This window comes from Carlito syrichta, unplaced genomic scaffold, assembly GCF_000164805.1.
Source record: "Carlito syrichta isolate Samal-C Ts95f unplaced genomic scaffold, Tarsius_syrichta-2.0.1 Scaffold312893, whole genome shotgun sequence".
Classification (NCBI taxonomy): Eukaryota; Metazoa; Chordata; class Mammalia; order Primates; family Tarsiidae; genus Carlito; species Carlito syrichta.
In genome coordinates, this window is record NW_007256989.1 from 269,816 (window position 1) to 289,815 (window position 20,000).

The window sequence follows — 20,000 nt, forward strand, 5'->3', positions numbered from 1 at the left end:
CCCCCCCACCCCTTTTATATATTTTTTTTTTCCTCCCAAGTTCTCTCGCCTTGCTTTCCCCCCTTGAATCCGAAGGCGCCTCGCGATTGGGTGTTGGGGCCGGGTACGTCAGTCAGACTGTGACGTGCAGTCTTCCTGTTTCCTTCAGCTGTGTCTTAAAGTAAATCTTGTTGTGGAGCGGAGCCCTCAGCTGAGGGAGCGCTCGGAAATCGTACACCATTACAGACGGGGACAGCAGAGCGGCGCGAAAGAGCCCTCGCCGCCCGCCGGCGCCCGCTCCGCTCCCCTCTCCTCCTCTTCTGCCCTCTCTCCTCCTCTCCTCTTCTGCTCCCCTGCTCTCTCCTCTCCTCTTCTGCTCCTCTCGCCTCTTCCCTCCGCTCCCCTCCTTCTCTTCTCCTCCGCCCCGCTCCCTTCTCTCTGCTCTCCCCTCCCCGCCTCCTCTGTCCCCTCTCCCTCTCCCCCTCGCCCCGCTCGCTCGCTCCCGCACGGACTCACCGTCCCTCGTCCAATTATCATATTCATCACCCGCAACATAGCGCCGGGTGTGCGCGCGCGTGTTTTCCTCTCTCTGCCGGCAAGGGAAAAAAAAAAAAAAAAAAAAAAAAAAAAAAAAAGCGAGGCTCGGTCCCCCTGCGCTCCGCACCGCGTAAGTATCTTCTTCTCTCCCCCTCGTGAGTCCCTCCCCTTTTCCAGAATCACTTGCACTGGCTTGTTCTTGAATGAGAAGGACCGAAAAGAGCCTCCCGTGACTCATGCCCGTGTAAACATTTGTTTTTTTTCCAGGAGAAAAAAAAAAATGGTGTTATTTAAATGAATCCTAATAAAATAGCCTCTAAACAGTTTCTAAGCAGGAGCCTCAGTGGAACTCCGCGCCCCGCTCCTCCCGGGTCCTAAGAGTAAGTGATGCGCTTGGCTTTTATTTCTTTCTCTTTCCTGCTGGTGGCCGGGGGTGGTGTTGGCCACGGGGGGGTGGGGGGAGAGGCTGATGTTGCCGGACTTGTCGCTGCTCTTGTCACCTTTTGTGTACTGTTTCTGGGGTGTGAGGAGGCGTCCGCTTGCTTTCCTTCTTTCTCTTGTCCTCTCTTCTCGGGAGAGAGGACCGCGAGGGGGACCGGGGCGCTTTTTGTTCCTCTGGATCCCCTGCCCTCGCCAAGCCCCATCCTCCCCATCTCCCGGGTTAAAACTCCGGGGCCAGTCCCGACGTCCTCTCTCTTTGTCCTGTTTATTATAGCTGCCTTTCTTCCCGGCTCTTCCAATTTGCTTGTCATTTGCATACCTTTCACTTCTCCTTTTTAACCCCAGCAGAGGGCCGGGAGTGGGGAGGAGAGGCGAGGGAGGAGGGGGGCGCTCTATTACTTTGCTCTCAAAACGCTGTCGAAGCCGAAATGTTGAAATCGGGCTTGGACCGGTGGAGGGATGGGTCCCGGGGACCGAGCGCGGCGCCCCTCTCCTGAGCTCGCGGACCCAGGGCTGGGTCCGGCGGAATCGGGTAAGGCGACGCCGGGAGCCCCGGGGGTCGTAGGGCGGCGGGGTGGGGGCCGGGGCGCCGCGGAGGGGGGAAGATCGCGGTCCGAATGGGGGCGGGGGTGTTGTCCGGCGGCGGATCTGGGAGCCGAGAAATCTCCCGGCCATCGCAGGCACTCCGTGATGCTGGGCAGCTTCGGTCTGGTCTTGTCTGGGGGGCACTTAGCATTTTGCCCCAGTTCGGAGGGTGGGGGAGGAAGGAGAGGAGAGGTGAGAGTAATTGTGGCTGGGAAGACGGGTGAGGAGGTCGGGAAGAGCTGCTATCTTGCCTGAGCAACCCCGGAGGGGGGCGCAGGAGTCAGGGGGAGACATCGCCCAAAGTCCAGTCTAGCAAGTTGTTGGCTCTTCTGGTGTGCCAGCCAGTTACTCCTTCTGCTAAAACGGAGGCTTGGTGGAGAGTGATGGGGGCGGGGGTGGGGGGTGGGGTGGGGAGGAGAGAGGGAGGGGGTGAAGGAACTTTCCACAGACTCCCAGGTCTCGGCCCCTTCCCCACTTCTTGGGAAGTTGAGAGCCTTCCTGGCAAACTGAACAGAACTAGGAGGAGGGGGTCGGGCGTAGTATTAAATAGCCCAAGGAGGCAGGTTGGAGTGTGAAACTGCTATTCTTGGCAACCCAGAACCCTACTCTGCCTGGGGGAAGGCTGGGAACTCACCTGCGTGTTTTTATTTTTCCAAGAAGGTCTGTGTTGTCTCCTTGAGCTTATGAAAATAGAGCAAGCACAGGGTGGCCTTCTCTCAAAGTCAAGGCTAGAAGAATCTATTCTCTTGTTCTCTCCCTTTTCCACCCATGTCTTCCCTTATTTAAAAACAAAAAATCATTTCCTAAGCTAGGTAGGCAGAAATCTATTAGCAGAGTGCGCATGGGCAGGGCCTGACAGGTGTGTTGTGTCAAGAAAGACAGGTGCAGATTTCCTCTGTGTCTGTGTGTGTCTGTGCAGTTCCAGACCACAATGCTTGCTCGAGGGTTGTAGAGGTTTATGAATTTATGGTTGTCCTGGTTAATAGGATTGTCTGGGCTAATGGGAATTGGGCTGTTGTGTTTTGAGCCTTGCCATGTGAGTTTTTTGGGTAGGGGTGGGGGCAGGTTGTTTGTTTATTTTTCTTAAGGATGTTGGCCCACTGCTGCTGAGGCAGTGTCTCAGGCTTCTGCCTGCCAGTCAGCCCAAAGTACCCCACTTCAGGCAGCAGGTGGAGGGAGACTGACTTTCCCTTTGCTTCCCTCCAGTTTATGCCTATCTCCTAGGTCTGTGCTTGGCAGAGAGAGGGAGGGGGGAAGAGACAGAGAGCAGAGATCTGCTCTTTGTGTGTGTGTGTGTGTGTGTGTGTGTGTGTGTGTGTGTGCGCGCGCGCATGCACATTTTGGACAGCCACGGGTGGTATGTAACTGCCAAGAATACCAAAGTCAGTTTGAAAGTGTTACTGTTGTTAAAGCTTATCTTTTTAGCATGCTTTCTCCTTGCCCAGAAAGAATAGGTATGTTCAAACTCTTTCAAGTTACATGTTAAAAACCCTCATAAAGTAGAATGAGCCTGTCATTGTACCAGACGTGTGCCAAATGCCCTAGATATGACTTTGATGGAGAAGGAAAATCTCAAGTACATGAGAAGGTAACTGTGCTTTTCTATTTTGATGCAAGATGAGGGCAGTCAGTTCTATGAAGGATTTCTTGCAAGAACTTCTGAGCATTTTCAAAATGAAATGGGCTGTGTGTAGTGAGGAAGGGAAAGGAGAGTTCTTGCGTTAACCTGGACGTGTTTATGTAATGGTACGATAGATGAAGTTAAGGACTGCGGCTTGATGTGTGAGGGAAGATGTTGGGAATTCCATGTAAGCACTATATCTGGCTTTTTAAACCTTGCCCTTTACAAATTTTTTTAAACAGACTACTTCTTTAAACTGAGTTACATAGGAATAGGTTAGATGGCCAATGGTTTTTGTTGGTTGGTTTGTTGTTTGGATGGTGATCATTGTCTCTATGAAAATGAAATAGTATGTGTCACTTACTCTTTAGACTTAACCATCAAAGTTCCCCCCAATACTTTCCTTGGAAGCTTTTGAAGTTCTTTAGTAATTAAAATGTCATCTATGACTATGTTCACTTGTTTTATTTTTAATAGGGGTTATCTGTGCTTGGCACTTATAGATATTTTATGTGTCCATTATGCAGAATTCTATTTAGCTTAATCACCACCTTGTGGGAAAAAAAAGTCATGCATAAATAACATGCATCTTTGTTCTCACTTTATTTCCTAGCATCGTTTCTCTATAAGCAGCCAATGCAATCTTAAAACATAAGTTTGCTTATTCTATAAGTTGCTAGACTTCCTTTATTTATTTAAAACTCAAATAGGCCTTCTTTCATGAATTCCTTATATTATTTTAGGGATTGTCTCAAATGTACAATATTATATAAGAATTTTTAGATTTAGGATTTAAAATGACATTTTAAAATGTTACTGATGCTATAATATGAAAATGGATGGTGCATGATGTATTATAGAATTTTAATTAAGTACCTGTATAAATTGGAAAGGACATATACATAAGGAATTTCTCAAACCTTACTGCCTTGTGCATCCTCAAAGAACATTTAGAGTATTTCAATTTTCTGCAAAAAGAAAACAGTGTAAATGTATTTTCTTAAGATTATTTCTCATTCTCCTTTATTTATCAGTTTGGTAAATTATTGCTTTTTAAATAGGTAGAAATTAGTATTTTAGGCATATCTCAAAAAATGCTCCAGGTTCATTTTGCAGTTTAAAAAAATGTATGGAATTTTTGATAGGATGGAAGAAGCTTAAATGACTTGAGAACTCTATTATGACAAGAAATTTCCAAACCTGACAACACAGTCTTAGTTAATTAAAGTATTAACTTATGTCAAGTGGGTTCTTCAAAATAAACATCAATGGCTTTCTTAACCTGATAGTAAGCAGAAATGTCTCTAAAGGAAAAGTTGCTAATTAGCAGAAACGAATTCTTGAATACAATGAAGAGGACAGCTTTGTGATTGGGGGGGGAGGGTACCTAAATCAAATCATCTGATTTTTCCCTTTGAATAACTGAAAGATTGATTTGAAATATTCTTTGTTAATGATATTCCATTTAAAATTTCATAACCAGGTTGACCCAAGTAGAACAGAGGCCCATTCAAAGATGATTTTCTAAAAGAAGTCAAGTGTAAGCTTGAGCAATTTCTTTAAATAATTTTATCAACAAAGACAGATCATCTAAATAATCCAGGCAGGAAACCATGCCAACCTTACACTCTCCCAGTCTCATAAAAGATTTGTCTGAACTATCTGGATAATTACCATAATGAAACACTTCTTTGTCCTGAATCTGGACTCCAGATAGATGCAGTAAAAGTTGTGTCTCCCTCCCAAAATCACTTCTTTATTAAAGTGGAACACTTAGCCACTTTCTACTTCCTATTGCAGAGTTCCTTTGAAATTCTTTACTGAAAATTCTTTTCTAATAACCTTAAGTTATCAGTTTCTTTAGGATTTTCCATTAAATAGAATGTCAGATAATTCAGATGTTAACGAAGAATCTTCTGGAGTGCTTAAAACCTGATTTGATCATAACTAGATGTTTGTTCTTAAAATGTCTTTTGGGAGGAGGAATCTATGTTACATATGTATTGCATAGGAATTATTAAAGCAGTTGTGTAGATTATATGCCAATTGGTACAACAAAATAGTTAATAATAAAAAAAACTCACATTAATTAAAGAGTTTACAGGAATAGATTACGTGTATCCAATCACTAACACATTTGGGTTCGAATTCTACATCACTATTTCTCTGCATTCTTGATGATATTGATGTTCACCAGTGCTGATCAAAAGGCTTCATATTGCCTGGTTAAATTCAAATTAATGTTAAAATAAAAATATAATCAGCATCAGTGATAATTGTAGTTGAAGCATGATGGCTTACTACACATATGTGGAGGAATAAAAGAGTTTTTGGACATCTTAATGAGCAGGACGATATCGATAAAGTCATTCCATAGCATTCTTTACATTCTCAATTGGGACATCCTGGAAGCACTTGGAAAATGTTTTCATGTGATTTAATTTATATTATGGTCATTTTACAGTGCATTTTCTTTTGCGGTAAATATATTCACATATATATGTAAATCTTGTTTATAGAACATTGTGCTAATAAAGTGGTGTGTCAACCAGTTATTATTATTTAATCTTACCCACAGCCTCCATGGGTATGGTCCCAATGTGTACTACCCCTCGCCTTTATTTCTAAATTTAGAACCAAGCTATATGGAGAGGTATATTGTGCCTATTAATATAATGCCTAATTGGATTATATAGGGTTTTTTAAAATTTCCATTAGGTTTATCCTAAGACTTAAAAGTATTTAAATTCTCTTAAAACAGACACAAATCATTATTTAATCTAAAAATGTTGACTGGTTGAAAGAGAATTGCAAAATCCAGTTTACTTTGATGAATTTGAAGGGAGTTAAAAGATATCTTGTCCACAACACACCCAAAGAGCATGTTGAATTAACACTTATTCTCCACTGAAGATGTAAGTATCATTTCTTTCCACCTGAGGAAGAGCACAGCCCTTCTCTTGGCTCCAGCATGGGGCAGGGATGCAGCTGTTGATACCTAGGCTAGAGGAAAGGAAGTACAGTTGACGCAGAGGTGAATGGCAGTTGGAAAAGGAAGGATGCCTGCAGATGACCTTGCACTCCTCAACGACACCAGTGTGTCCTTTCTAAGCCTCTGTCTCAGAGGTGCTCTTCCCATGGCAAGGATGGCAGGAGTTAAGTCCGGTATGGGTGTTAAGGTGAATAGGGGAGAAAATATTGCAGAAAGTTTGTTCAACAATTTGATTGGAGATTGTGTGCTTTGCAGATGATAGTAAAGAGAAAAGGATTTGCACACAAAAATAAAAAAGGTAAAATTTTAAAATAATGGCAGTGAACTCAATTTTTGGAAAACCGATACACACAGACACAAAATCTTTCTTGTAACCTCCTATATGCAAGTGTTTCTGTGATTAATAGAGCTTTGCAGTAATGATTCATCCTTTTTCTTGTTTGTCTCAGTCTCTCCTTGTTCTCTCTGTCACCTGACAACTAACCTGATTTATCAGATCTAATGTGTTAGTATAATGTTTATCACTGCATTTTTGTATTCCTGAAATCAATTGTATTATTATTTCATGTTGGGGTCTCAATCTTTCTGAATTCCATTTTGAGCCTAATATTGAAGTTATTGAGATCTCTGTCTCCATTCCAAGTTCAGGAAATTTTATCCTGAAGCATACAAGAAGTATTTCATGTTCAAGCATACAAAAAAATATAAAGAGGCATCATCTTGCTTTCATGATACCCTAAAGCAGGCTCTTTTAAAATGTTTTATCCTCCTATAGAAACCAGGAGCAAAGACTGCATGATGAAATCTTTGTTGCTTGGAAAAAAAAAAAAGACATAGTGTTGCCATCTAAGCATTGAGCATTTTCTTGATTTTACAGGTTATTTCATGCTGAAATTATGCCTATTTGCATGGATAGTCATTCTTTAAAACTAGCCACAGATGCAGTCCTAGGGAGCACGTAGATGTTTTTACAGGTGAACCGAAAGAGATGGGAGCCGTTCCAGACACTCTGCACGCTGCCTTTGGCAATGGACCCTGTTATTGTGAAGATGTGCTCTGTTAAGCAAACGTGAAGTTTAATATTAGATAAACCCTGTGTGAAAAAAATATTTTCATGTTCTTTATAAAATGTTAATTGTAAGCAAAAAGATGTGACATCTTACATGGCTACAAAATTTGGGTTTAGCATCACAAGTTAATAAGTCACGCAGTATGTCAAGTGCCTTTTATGAAATGCAAGGAAAGATGTTCTCTTTTTATATTGTGTTCCTGAGAAACAATAGAAGTTATATAAAAAGAAGATACTTCTCTTTCTCACATATTTAACGGATGCTATTTTCTTCCTACTTTATATATCTTCTTTCAGTCCTTTCTGGTTTTTTTTTTTTTTTTTCTTTCACTTGGCATAGCAAATAAGACTCACAAATGATGTATGTTAAAGAGTTTCTTTGGACATTTGAAGTGTTATTTTGGCAGATTTTAACAGAAAAAAACTAGTCCTGAAGATGTATTTATCCTTACCTCGTTCAGTAATTTATTGTTCTATATATTGACTTTTAAAATGTGGTAACATCCTTGTTTTACAGTGAATCTAACTTGATAATGATGTAAGCCATTGAAAGGATATTGTGAAAATTTATCAATATTCTTACAGTTACACTGAGATATAGCAACAGATACCATCTTCACATATGACTTCACTAATTAAAAATGTGTAAATATGCTAGATAAGCACACTTGCATTTCTTTCAATGCTAAATTCATATTTTATGTTTAAAAGATGTTGATTGGGGTGTTTTTCTTTCCAATTTACATATGACAAAAATATTTTAAAATTCAGTAATAAAGGCTGTGTGCTAAATATTTACATTTTTTAGTATTTTTCCTTTAATAGCATTAAAACCACAAGGATTTTAATGCAGAGAGGGAATTTCTCATCCACATTTCACACAGCCTCAGAATTTAACCTTATTTCTTAAGTATAGACCACTTTCATCTTCTTTTATAATATGAATCTCAATGCCCAAAATTTAATCAATTGGTTGTCAGAGGCTGTGTTCTTATAATCTACTGTTTCTTCTGAAGATAAACAGTATCATTTTAGGCATTTGTGAAAGAGAATCATATTACTGGTGCTTAAGCAGTTTTTGCTTTTTTTTTTTTTAATCTTAATCCATCTTAAACCAGTGGAGCAGAAATATTTAAAAATGTTTCATTTCAAGCAGAGTGCATAATAAATTGCAATAATTGTAATGTGCCATAAATCCCAGAGCCTATGCATTTTGCATTTGATTCAGGATTGAGGTCAGGAAATTTGGAGAAATTTAAAGAAAATGATTCATCAGTCCTTTTGTTCTGTTGGCCAGGGTCCCGGGATTCTTGAGCTGTGCCCAGCTGACGAGCTTTTGAAGATGGCACAATAACCGTCCAGTGATGCCTGACCATGACAGCACAGCCCTCTTAAGCCGGCAAACCAAGAGGAGAAGAGTTGACATTGGAGTGAAAAGGACGGTAGGGACAGCATCTGCATTTTTTGCTAAGGCAAGAGCAACGTTTTTTAGTGCCATGAATCCCCAAGGTTCTGAGCAGGATGTTGAGTATTCAGTGGTGCAGCATGCAGATGGGGAAAAGTCAAATGTACTCCGCAAGCTGCTGAAGAGGGCGAACTCGTATGAAGATGCCATGATGCCTTTTCCAGGAGCAACCATAATTTCCCAGCTGTTGAAAAATAACATGAACAAAAATGGTGGCACAGAGCCCAGTTTCCAAGCCAGCGGTCTCTCTAGTACAGGCTCCGAAGTACATCAGGAGGATATATGCAGCAACTCTTCAAGAGACAGCCCCCCAGAGTGTCTTTCCCCTTTTGGCAGGCCTACTATGAGCCAGTTTGATATGGATCGCTTATGTGACGAGCACCTGAGAGCAAAGCGCGCCCGAGTTGAGAATATAATTCGGGGTATGAGCCATTCCCCCAGTGTGGCATTAAGGGGCAATGAAAATGAAAGAGAGATGGCCCCGCAGTCTGTGAGTCCCCGAGAAAGTTACAGAGAAAACAAACGCAAGCAAAAGCTGCCCCAGCAGCAGCAACAGAGTTTCCAGCAGCTGGTTTCAGCCCGAAAAGAACAGAAGCGAGAGGAGCGCCGACAGCTGAAACAGCAGCTGGAGGACATGCAGAAACAGCTGCGCCAGCTGCAGGAAAAGTTCTACCAAATCTATGACAGCACTGATTCGGAAAATGATGAAGATGGTAACCTGTCTGAAGACAGCATGCGCTCGGAGATCCTGGATGCCAGGGCCCAGGACTCTGTCGGGAGGTCAGATAATGAGATGTGTGAGCTAGACCCGGGCCAGTTTATTGACCGAGCCCGAGCCCTGATCAGAGAGCAGGAGATGGCTGAGAACAAGCCGAAACGAGAAGGCAGCAACAAAGAAAGAGACCACGGGCCAAACTCCTTACAACCTGAAGGCAAACATTTGGCCGAGACCTTGAAACAGGAACTGAACACTGCCATGTCGCAAGTTGTGGACACTGTGGTCAAAGTCTTTTCGGCCAAACCCTCCCGCCAGGTTCCTCAGGTCTTTCCACCTCTCCAGATCCCCCAGGCCAGATTCGCGGTCAATGGGGAGAACCACAATTTCCACACCGCCAACCAGCGCCTGCAGTGCTTTGGCGACGTCATCATTCCGAACCCCCTGGACACCTTTGGCAACGTGCAGATGCCCAGCTCCACGGACCAGACAGAAGCACTGCCCCTGGTTGTCCGCAAAAACTCTTCTGACCAGTCTGCCTCCGGCCCCGCCGCTGGTGGCCACCACCAGCCCCTGCACCAGTCGCCTCTCTCTTCCACCGCAGGCTTCACCACGTCCACCTTCCGCCACCCCTTCCCCCTCCCCTTGATGGCCTACCCATTTCAGAGTCCATTAGGTGCTCCTTCCGGCTCCTTCTCTGGAAAAGACAGAGCCTCTCCTGAATCCTTAGACTTAACTAGGGATACAACGAGTCTGAGGACCAAGATGTCGTCTCACCACCTGAGCCACCACCCTTGTTCACCAGCACACCCGCCAAGCACTGCTGAAGGGCTCTCCTTGTCACTCATAAAGTCCGAGTGCGGCGATCTTCAAGACATGTCTGAAATCTCACCTTATTCGGGAAGTGCAATATCCTTTTACTTTCCTCTTGAGGAAGAGAAACAGAACACATAAAAAAAAGTTTCCCAAGTGGTTAGGTTTACACAATATCTAGAATAATGTAGATTAGTATCTTCTTAAGAATGCGATCCTCCCTGTTATTCGACAGAATGGGCTTTTATCAGCATGTATACGGCATTCCTGATTGCTTAAACCTAAACCAGACCTTTGCAACTTCCACAAGTTGTATATTGCCTCAAGGAGCTGGTATTTGATATGTGCTTTTCCAGCAGCGCGTTTTCTGCCGTATTATTGTCTTCTCTCTCTCCATTTTTTAAAAAAAGTAGATTCAGCGATGGAAAAAAAAAAAACTCGTTGTAGATTTTCATTGAATCCCCTCAGATATTTTTTAAAGATGTTAAGTTTTATAATGGAATAAGGAGAAAAGTCAGTTTTCAGAGCCCTAAGATCCCATAAGAAGAATTCTCACTTTAAACCATCTGCAAGAATCCTGGTTTGTTCAAAGAAGGCCGGATGAAATATTATGTAGAACACTCTATTGGTGGGAGACTGAGGTGGGAGAAATGGATGTGGGTGGGATGTTAGAGTTTGTCTTTAATCTTTAAGTGAGACTTGTTTTTTAAAAGGGAAATATACAGGTACTGATTTATTCAGACAGCATCGGTCTCTCTCTCGTTCACCCAAGGTCTGTTCTTTGGGTCTGGTGCAGCTGCCTCTATGCATGATTAACCTCTGTTCAGCCATACACAGAAATCTTTTGTCCTAACATACACAAAGCAAATTATTTTGGAAAGCGAGAGAGCACAATTAAATATAAAACTCAGCTGTATTCGACTTAAAAATGACTGTCTTTTTATGACTCTTTTAAATTCTAAACCTGACTTTTATGTAGAGACATCAGTTATTTTTTTTATCAGACCTATCATGAACTCTGGTTATTTTTAACTGATGATTTTTTTTCTCTGTACATTAGTCCTTTCAGTAAATTTTTAAAAATCTTGTGGTCTTTGGTCTTTTGGGGTAGTAGAATAGTAACATTTGGGGGCAGGTGGAGGCTTGTTTCTTGTATAATAAATTACCAGATGGATATAAAATTTAGCAATTAAGTTGGCTGTTACTAAATTGAGGGTTTTGAGCAATTGTCTTGATGACTAGAGATTGACATTTTCGTATCTAAGCCCACTCCAGAGGCTGCCACGTAAGTGCAAAGTCATAGCGATGGTGGAGATATGTTTTCCTGGTTAGTGGTAGTCATACTTCCAGCCACTCTCAGGATAATAGCGAAAATTTCTGACAAGGTGAACTGGAGCCACCAGCATGAGACCCACTTGGGCAGTTAAACATGGAGTCTGTTTCCAGAGTGAGAAAGAATAGAAGAACATTGTAAAAGAAAAAGAAGAGAATGATGTTGGACATTTACATATAGAAATAGAAATTGAGTCTTGGCTTGGTTGTTGACTTAACTTTGACCTTTCAAAGATCTAAAATTCAGTCCACCAGTCATGAATCAAAGCTACCCCAAGCACCATGCCTTACACATTATAAACAGGTAGTAAATATTGGCCAAAATGATTGGAATATCTCTGCTGGTGATGACAAGGCAAAGTATGAAGAAACATTGGCTTGAATGATTTTTGAACCCTTTGCATTCCATCTTCAGATGGTCATGTCAGACTGATGTCTGAGGGTAAGACCCTGTTGCGTCCCAGGGATCCCTTAACTTCATTTTGAAACAAGTAATAGTGACAGTGGATTGTTTCTTTCTCTCTTTCTCTCTGTCTCTCTCTCTCCCTTCCCCCACTCTTTCCATAATGCGTGAGTGCGCATGCGCACACACACAAACACAGAGTAAAGCAACATGTACGCCCATTTTGGTGACTATCTGAAGCTAGGTTTCAAAGTCCATGCTAAATCTTTAGCTCAAGATGCCAGTTTGTGTTTTTTATAAATTAGACTTTTATTATAACCAGATTATTATAATTATGGCTGTACTTTTTTTTTTTCTTTAAAGTTTGGTCTTGGGGGGGGAGAAAAAAAAGAACCTTTTAGATTGCTTTAAGTGTTGGCTATGTCCATTGTCTCATTCTCTCTAAATCCCCTGAGGAATTTTGAGGATTTGAATTGAAAGAGGTTTCTTTTATTTCTATACATAGCAGAGGCTTTAAGGAAAATATAGTTACTTCTTCTTCAGAAGAATAACGTATCCTGTCTCCTGCCAACATAAGATTCTGTTGAGCAATGAGTTAGGAAACACCCACGTTTATATGAAATGTTTGTTGCTTACACCTGGAGTTGCTTCTTTCATATCTAAATAATTTTGACCTCTTATTGCAGTTAATGATTGCATTTTCCACCATTTGGCCTTCTGTGCTCTGATTCTTTCTCTTTCCCCTCTACTACATTGCACTTTTAACTGCTTATCTCACTGATATATTATTTCTCAGGAAGAAGATAGACAAACAACATTTTCTGTAGTTTCCACAGTTCTGAAACCAGTGAGGATCTGAGTGTTTGTGGGGACACTGGGTCCACTTTTCTTCTGTCTCTATCTCTGTATGGCAGTGAGTTCTTCCTTTGATTTAGCTGATGGTATTTAGACGAAATTCTCAAGCTTTTACTTTGAAGAAATCTCTGAGAATCACAGTGAGTGTAGTCTAACTTCCATTTTAGGGATACCGGGCCGTATGTGAACCTGTTATACGTAATTCCTTGAAAAGGTCAATAGAAATAAGTAAAAATGGAATGAACTGGTACCATTGTGATTGCTCTTGTTATATTTTTATTCTGAGTTCATGGCTTTCCAAATTGTTACAAATAATTTTTAAGGAACGATTCTTTCCTACTTCAAAGGGTATCATCTGTATTTTGAGCAAAGCAGCCAAGATAAGAACCATTAAGAACTTATCAGATAAACTCTTTCTAAGTTCAGCACATTAAACATATATGTTCTGAAAACAGAACACTCCACCTCATTGTCCCTTCTAGTAGAAAGGAAATAGTAGATGTTAAACTGAATGTCTGTGCACCTGCTCCAAGGTTTATGTCTTAGATATAAAAAAGATACTGAGTTCAGTATCTTTGCAAATGAATCTATTTAATCAAATATTAAGTTTTATTCAAATTCAAAAAAAAAACAAACAGGCAGCCAATTGCTTTTCTTTATGATGTTCCGTGTCATTCATCCCCTTTGCATCTCAAGAAAAATAGCCTTATTTAGACCTCAGATATTTGCATGCACCCAATTAAAGCACAAGAGTAGTATTATAAGCCGTTAAGATGTGCAGGTAAAGAAATTGAGCCTGTTCTCTGTAGCAGCCAGCTTCTCCTACTCAACTTTTAGGGAAACTTTGAAGTTTGGAAAGAGAAAATTGTTTGGTAATTTGAAATTAAAATCCAACCAGAAAACATGGGTTACAAATGAGTTTCGAAAATGTGAAACAGTCTGCAGAAGTTGATCTTACACATTTTTGGAAGCCTTGTGGGACCATAGCAACTATATTAGCTGTAGTGAAGCATGTAGATTAAAGATTGGAAAACTCTGGGCTCCTAAATGTTCCCCCCACCACTGGAAAAAATTATAAAGTGAATAAATTCTTTTTAAAAAAGATTTTCATACACTACACGTCCCTCTGATCATGTTGACCTTCTATCACTGTCGTTACCTAAGAGAGTTTAGGTCTTTCCTCCATAATTTAGGTTTTCAGGGGGAGAATTTCTTAGAAACATAGCAAATTAGAGAACGAGGAGAAATTAAAATCCTTTAGGTGTCAGGTGTTTTAGAAAATGTAAGTAAGTAGTCTCTATCCACTTGCTCAGAATCGCAGGGTTTAAAATCTCTAGCCACAATCCAGAGTTCAGTCGGAAAAGGAGAATTTTCTTCCTCAGCCCTCACAACCTATTATTCTTCCATTTGCCTTTTTGCTGCTTCCGCTGCTCCTCGTGTGGCTGCTGTGTTTAGGTAAGGTTATATTGTACTTGGTAAACAGATAACACTTAGATTCTCAGGTTGTTTGAACACCGCTTTAGGTTCAGCTGCAGTACCCTGCTTCTCTGATCTTTTATATTCCCGAGCAGATGTCTTTCATTAATTTATGGATTTATCATCTTTTCTTTCTTTTTCTTTTTCCTTTTTTTTTTTTTTTTTTTTTTACACCTGGCAGCTGTCTCAAGTTTCAGCAGTTATTGTCTATTTTGCATTACACATAGAATTGAATGTCATCTGTCTTCACAAAGCTATGGCTAAGAGAATTGAGGCAAAGCCACATGAGCTGCCGGGACAGATCTTGTTTGCGTTCCATCCCCCCTCACCCCACCCCCCTTTACCTCCTTAATATTTATTTGTGCTCATTTTCTTTCCTGGCCTTGAATGGAGCTTAGCTCGTGTTCAGTACAGCTGTATGTTTACTGAATCTATTCCATCATGAGTCATTGTGCGTGTGTAAGTATCCTGGAAACAGCTAGTGCTTTCTTGGAAGAACAGTTGCTTTTCAGCACAAGCACTTAAAAGGGAAATTAACCAATTGGTCAGTTCAGATTTATTTTGAGGAGAAAAAAAGGATTATCTAACTGTTGGCTTTTAAATATTTCATTAGTTATTTTTAATAGTTTATTAGAAACATATATTTTATGGGAAATTTATCTTAATTACACATTGAGCAAGAGATAAAGATTAATTCTGTGTTCCATTTTGGCTGATCAATTCCAAGTATTAGCAGCAAGAAACATTTTAAAGCAAAAATGAACTTGAGAAATCCAAATTAGAATAATTCTGACATTAAATTTTAGAAAACTGTCTAAATTCTGATCAAAATACTATGGATATTTTACTTTAAAAAACAAAAATAAAAAGAACTAAAACATCTTAGCATAATTTAGATGTATTGAAAGCTCCAGGAAGTTTCAGTAGCTCTGTGCTTATTTGAGAAACAGAAAAACAATCTGTATTTTGTGTGAGACCAAACTGTAAAAGATTTGGGACTTACAATTAAATGTACGAGGTTGTTTTAATGTAGACGTCTGAAAGAAAAGATTAGAACCCAGATCTGAGAATGTTTGTTGAAGTTTGGACTTGCCTAAAACTCTTATCACGAGGCAATAGGAGACAGCTTGCAACTATTATTTCACTTATCCATTTGGACAGATGGTCCTGAAGTGTGCCGGGCTCCTTTAGTCTTCTCTATCAGTCTAATGGAGGTTACTGGAGGGCCTTTCAGCTCTTTCCTTGGCACAAGAAGTATGTCAGTCATAAATTATCATCTTTGTAATCATTAAGGATCTCAAACAAAAACACAAGTTCAGTTAAGCTGCTTTGGCTTACAGATATAAAATCAAAATTTCTTCGGTGTGTATTTTCAGTAAAAAAACAACAACAAAAAATAGTACTTAACTTTTCTATTTACAAACCAAGGTATTCATTTTAAAATTGCATGGAATATTAAAGAGAATGTTAATTGAACAAATTCTCAGCAGAATATTTGGTTAAGCACCCCGTTATAAGTAGTCAAGAGCTTATCCATATTAATTTGATTATGTCACTCTAGTAACTTTCTTGTTTCCCTCCATTCTTAAGATTAGTCATGCTGTAGTTGATGAAGGTCATTTGGAAACCTTTACTTTTCCTAAATAGCTGTGTTTATTTGGCCCTTCTTTATAAGGTATGAAATTTTTGTTGAGTAGTTGTCTATGTGTGTGTGCACATACACGTACATTTTCACTTTTTTTTTTTTTTCTTATTTTTCCCAGACTCTTTTAAGAGAAAATCCTTAGAGAAGCTTCTAGGAAGGACCCTTAATTGACCTTGTGGGGGACCACATTGATTTTCTCCACGTGCATCTTCATTTCTGATAAATTATAAAGCCATTAATTTGCTGAGGAAATGGCAGGGCCAGGCTGCGGCACAGATGTGACCAGAGCCATCCCAGCTCTGAGTCTGCTGAGGAGTGCCAAGAATCTGGGGGAGAATCAGGAAGCCTGGATTGTTATGGTTAGCCTCACATTCTCTTGGGAACTGTTGTAGTTGCTGCTGTTTACAGATCTAAAAGGTAATGATGTTTCCAGATAAATAGGCCTTCTTATTTTGGGTAAGTGGCCATTTATTGATCTGCTAACCCACATTTATTGATTTGTTAGCCCCAACTACTGCGTCACTCTCAAAGGAGTTAACTATAAATCCAGGACAGGCAAATTGTATTTGATTTTGGACCGTTGTTTTGACAAAAGCGACACCCCCTCCCCTGTTCTCTCTGTGCCAAAACCAACCCTCCCAAGTTTTAGCTATTATTTAAAAGGAAACAATTAAAAAGATGTAATAAGATAAGAAGACAGTGAGTCAAGATGCTCCATTAGATTAGCACTAAAAGGTAAAATGTGAAACTTGCATAACAGTATTCAAAATAATGCATTTTATATTTTCATGTACATTAGTAGGATAATTTGATGTAAACTGCAGAGTGTGGAGAGAAGAACAAACAGAACTGTAATTGCAAAGAAGGAAAAAAACTCTAATGACAAGAGTTGTGCGGTACATGTCGGGTGCATTTGTCTCCCTAGCAACAAGTGAACATATAGATAGCCTGCCAACCTAAAACAAGGGGAACATTTTGCTATCCTCACCCTGAAGGAGCTAAGATTCTGTAACTCAGTCTTGTGTCCTCACCATTACACTTGGCCATCTCTGACAGGTTGAGATGGTCACTTTGAGCAAACAGAAGCAAGTTAGCAATGGATGCCACAACCAGTGCCATATACCTTCCAGTATTCCTGCAGTTGCTAAGGGGCTTCTGGGCTCTCTGGAGATAGGGGATGGGGAGGGGAAGGTTTTAGTCTTCGTGCTTACAGATATTTTTTCCTTAACCAGTTGCATCTTACATGCAGGAAGGATTGTCACCCAATCACTTGAAAAAAGCAAAGCTCATGTTTTTTTATACCCGTTATCCCAGCTCCAATATGCTGAAGACTTACTTCTCTGATGTGAAGGTAGGGACATTTTTATTTTTATTTTTTCCATTTTCTCTGCATGTGGTAGTAATTGGAACTTCTGGAAGTTAATGGAGATGAATATGGAATCAGTTTATTCATACACCTATGTTGTAATTGATTTAATACACTTGCCCTATTGTCTAAAGGTGTGTTAAGCAAAGATGCCACTTATGTATTAAGACTGAAGGACTGGTATTAATAAGTCGCATGGGTTTCCAATGTAGTTTGGAAAACTTAGCCTCTGTCTTTATATGTTTGAGTAGTGTCTTAGAAGAAATTTTGGCTGGTAATGGATGGATGTGCTTTAGAGATTTTTTTTTTTTTTCTTGTCTCAGCAACAGTAAACTGTTTTCTGTTTTTGTTTCTGTTGGTTTCCTCATATTTGTGCTTATGAAAGCAAACTCTAGCACCTCTTTTTCCCCCTGTCAGAAAGGAGCGTACATTGAAATTCTCTATGCAGTAGCTGCTTAAAAACAAAAGTGATGATTGTCTCTTATTTACAACTTAATTTGTTGTTGATGTAGAGTACACTGAGCATAAGGAGAATGAATAAAGTGACAGATTCAGGACACATTATTCAAATGAGGATATGAAAGCTGTCGGCCTACAGCTGCAGCCTCCCTCATTCTACAGAATATTGGGACCTCCTGGTTCTGTGTGTGTGTGTGTGTATGTGTGTGTGTGTGTGTGTGTGTGTGTGTCTGTGTGTGGGTTTTAAGTAATTGTTTGCATCAACTTGATGTTGTGTTAATCATCTGTAACTTTTTAAAACATAGATTGGGTTTTGATGATGATAATGACACACATGGTATCATTATCCCAGGAACTTGATAAACACTACATTAGCTGAGATTAGTTTATTAGGGTTGGGTGTTTTTTCCCTACCCCTCCCCTGCCCACCCCATATGTACAAGTTCTTATTTCTGTCATTGAGAACTCACAAGCTGCCAAAACATGCTCGCTCTTCCACCGTTCCCTGCACGCAGCTTGTTTTGTGCTCGGTGCCCAAGTAGCTTCATTGGCCCCATTTTGCAGGCCATCTCATTTCAGTTTCCTTCACTGTTTTATTTTGCCTTATAAGAAAAGTTCTGTTTTCCCTCCTGTTTGCTTTTGAATTGTGTATCAACTTCAGCCTTTTATCTTTCTCCTTCCTTGACTGTGCTCCTTAAGTAGAAGGCGTGTTTTCTCCTTGTTCAGTGCCAACGAACTGGGCAAGATGGGGAGTCAGAAAAAGTCAGTCACGTTAAATGGATGGTTAAGAGTCATTAAGCACAAAAAAGGCTGAGTGACACAGAAGGCCAGAAAAGGGCTTGGGTTTTGTATAGGACAATCTAGAATAGACAAATTGAAGGGAGTTTGTTACCTGGTTGAGGACTGGCCAGCTTCTAGAGCCTGATGGATCCTGGCCTCATGTTGTCTTGAAAACTGTTTATCTTCCAAAGAATCCTCCTAGCACTTTAGTTTTCAGAGGGGCCATGGAAGATATGGAGAAAAGGTTAACTGTGCACATGCATGTGTGTGTATGTGTGTGTGTAGGTGTCCATGTTACCTCCTTCACTCCTTTGAGAGCAATGATCTGAAGTGTTGTGATGTGATAATGACAATACCTTATATTATTTATATAACACCTTTCATCTAGAAGGAAACCAAAGAGCTTTACAAACTGCATGCATGGGGATCACTCACCCATCACTGAAACATAGCCACTTGGAGGGTGGGAAGCAACAGCCATTGTGGGCCAGCAACACTACCTAACAGCAGATATAAATATTAGTAACATTCATGTGTTGTGTGTATGTGCATGTACATGTGTGTGATGGGGAAAGGGTGAAGTGGGGAGATTCTGGATCTGTAGCTTTATAAATACTATGCAATAGAAACCAACAAGAAACTATTCCATTCCTCTGTAATGCACCTAGCAATTCAACTTTGCAAATAACCACTGACTCTGTATAAATAATAAATACCTGGATGAATATTTTCTTTTAAAAGACACTAATATTTAGGTTATAGATTCTATCCATACCTTATCCATACCGGGAGAGAAAGCTGTTAAACTATACATGAATCTAGTTAAATACCAATGATCCACTCTAATGGAGGGGAAACAGGAAGACATATAATGCAAAGCAGAAAATCACCAAAGGTCATTTCTCTTTTATTTTTGGAATGAATGATACATTTTTAACTTTCCTGATTATGTTTTTTCTTTGGCAAGTAATAAGTGAATTTGGATTCCATGAGCTGACACTGATGATAGAAGAAAGTCATACATAGAAAGGGAAAAGTGGTCCAGAAACTTTCCAGAAAACAATGGCAGAACATTTGAGATTTCTTTACTATTAAGGATAATACCAAATTTGAAAGTTGCGAACACGTACACCCACACACACGTGCATGTATGCATAAGATACATACACATATGCATATATTTCTATCTCTATATCTAGACATCAATATACAGATAGACAAATGTGGATATTTATTTCCAACATTGAAAGAGCTACATATTTCTCTACATCAGAATGTATAATCCAAAATTTTATTTTGGCCAGGATTTAAGAAACTACTACAGAAATTGGGAAAGAAACTTTAGGATTTTATCAGAAATGGAATTCTGCATCATTTATTTTGAAAAAGACATATTCATGTGCCTGTGAACAACATAATGTTTGTCATAATGACATGAGCCTGTACATGGTTGTAGCCACATTCATC

The 20,000-nt window shown here is 40.1% G+C and overlaps 1 protein-coding gene across 2 annotated transcripts in view; it reads left to right on the forward strand.

Moving 5' to 3' along the window:
• The first annotated feature begins 150 nt into the window (after window positions 1–150).
• PROX1 (prospero homeobox 1) overlaps window positions 151–20,000 on the forward strand; it is a 52,165-nt gene continuing 32,315 nt past the window's right edge. The window contains exons 1-3 of one of the 2 annotated variants that reach the window (XM_008070085.1): window positions 151–646; window positions 8,522–10,313; window positions 17,172–17,279. In XM_008070085.1, coding sequence (XP_008068276.1) covers window positions 8,589–10,313; window positions 17,172–17,279 — 1,833 coding nt within the window. In that variant the 5' untranslated portion in view covers window positions 151–646; window positions 8,522–8,588. The other variant, XM_008070086.1, reaches the window with a different exon arrangement.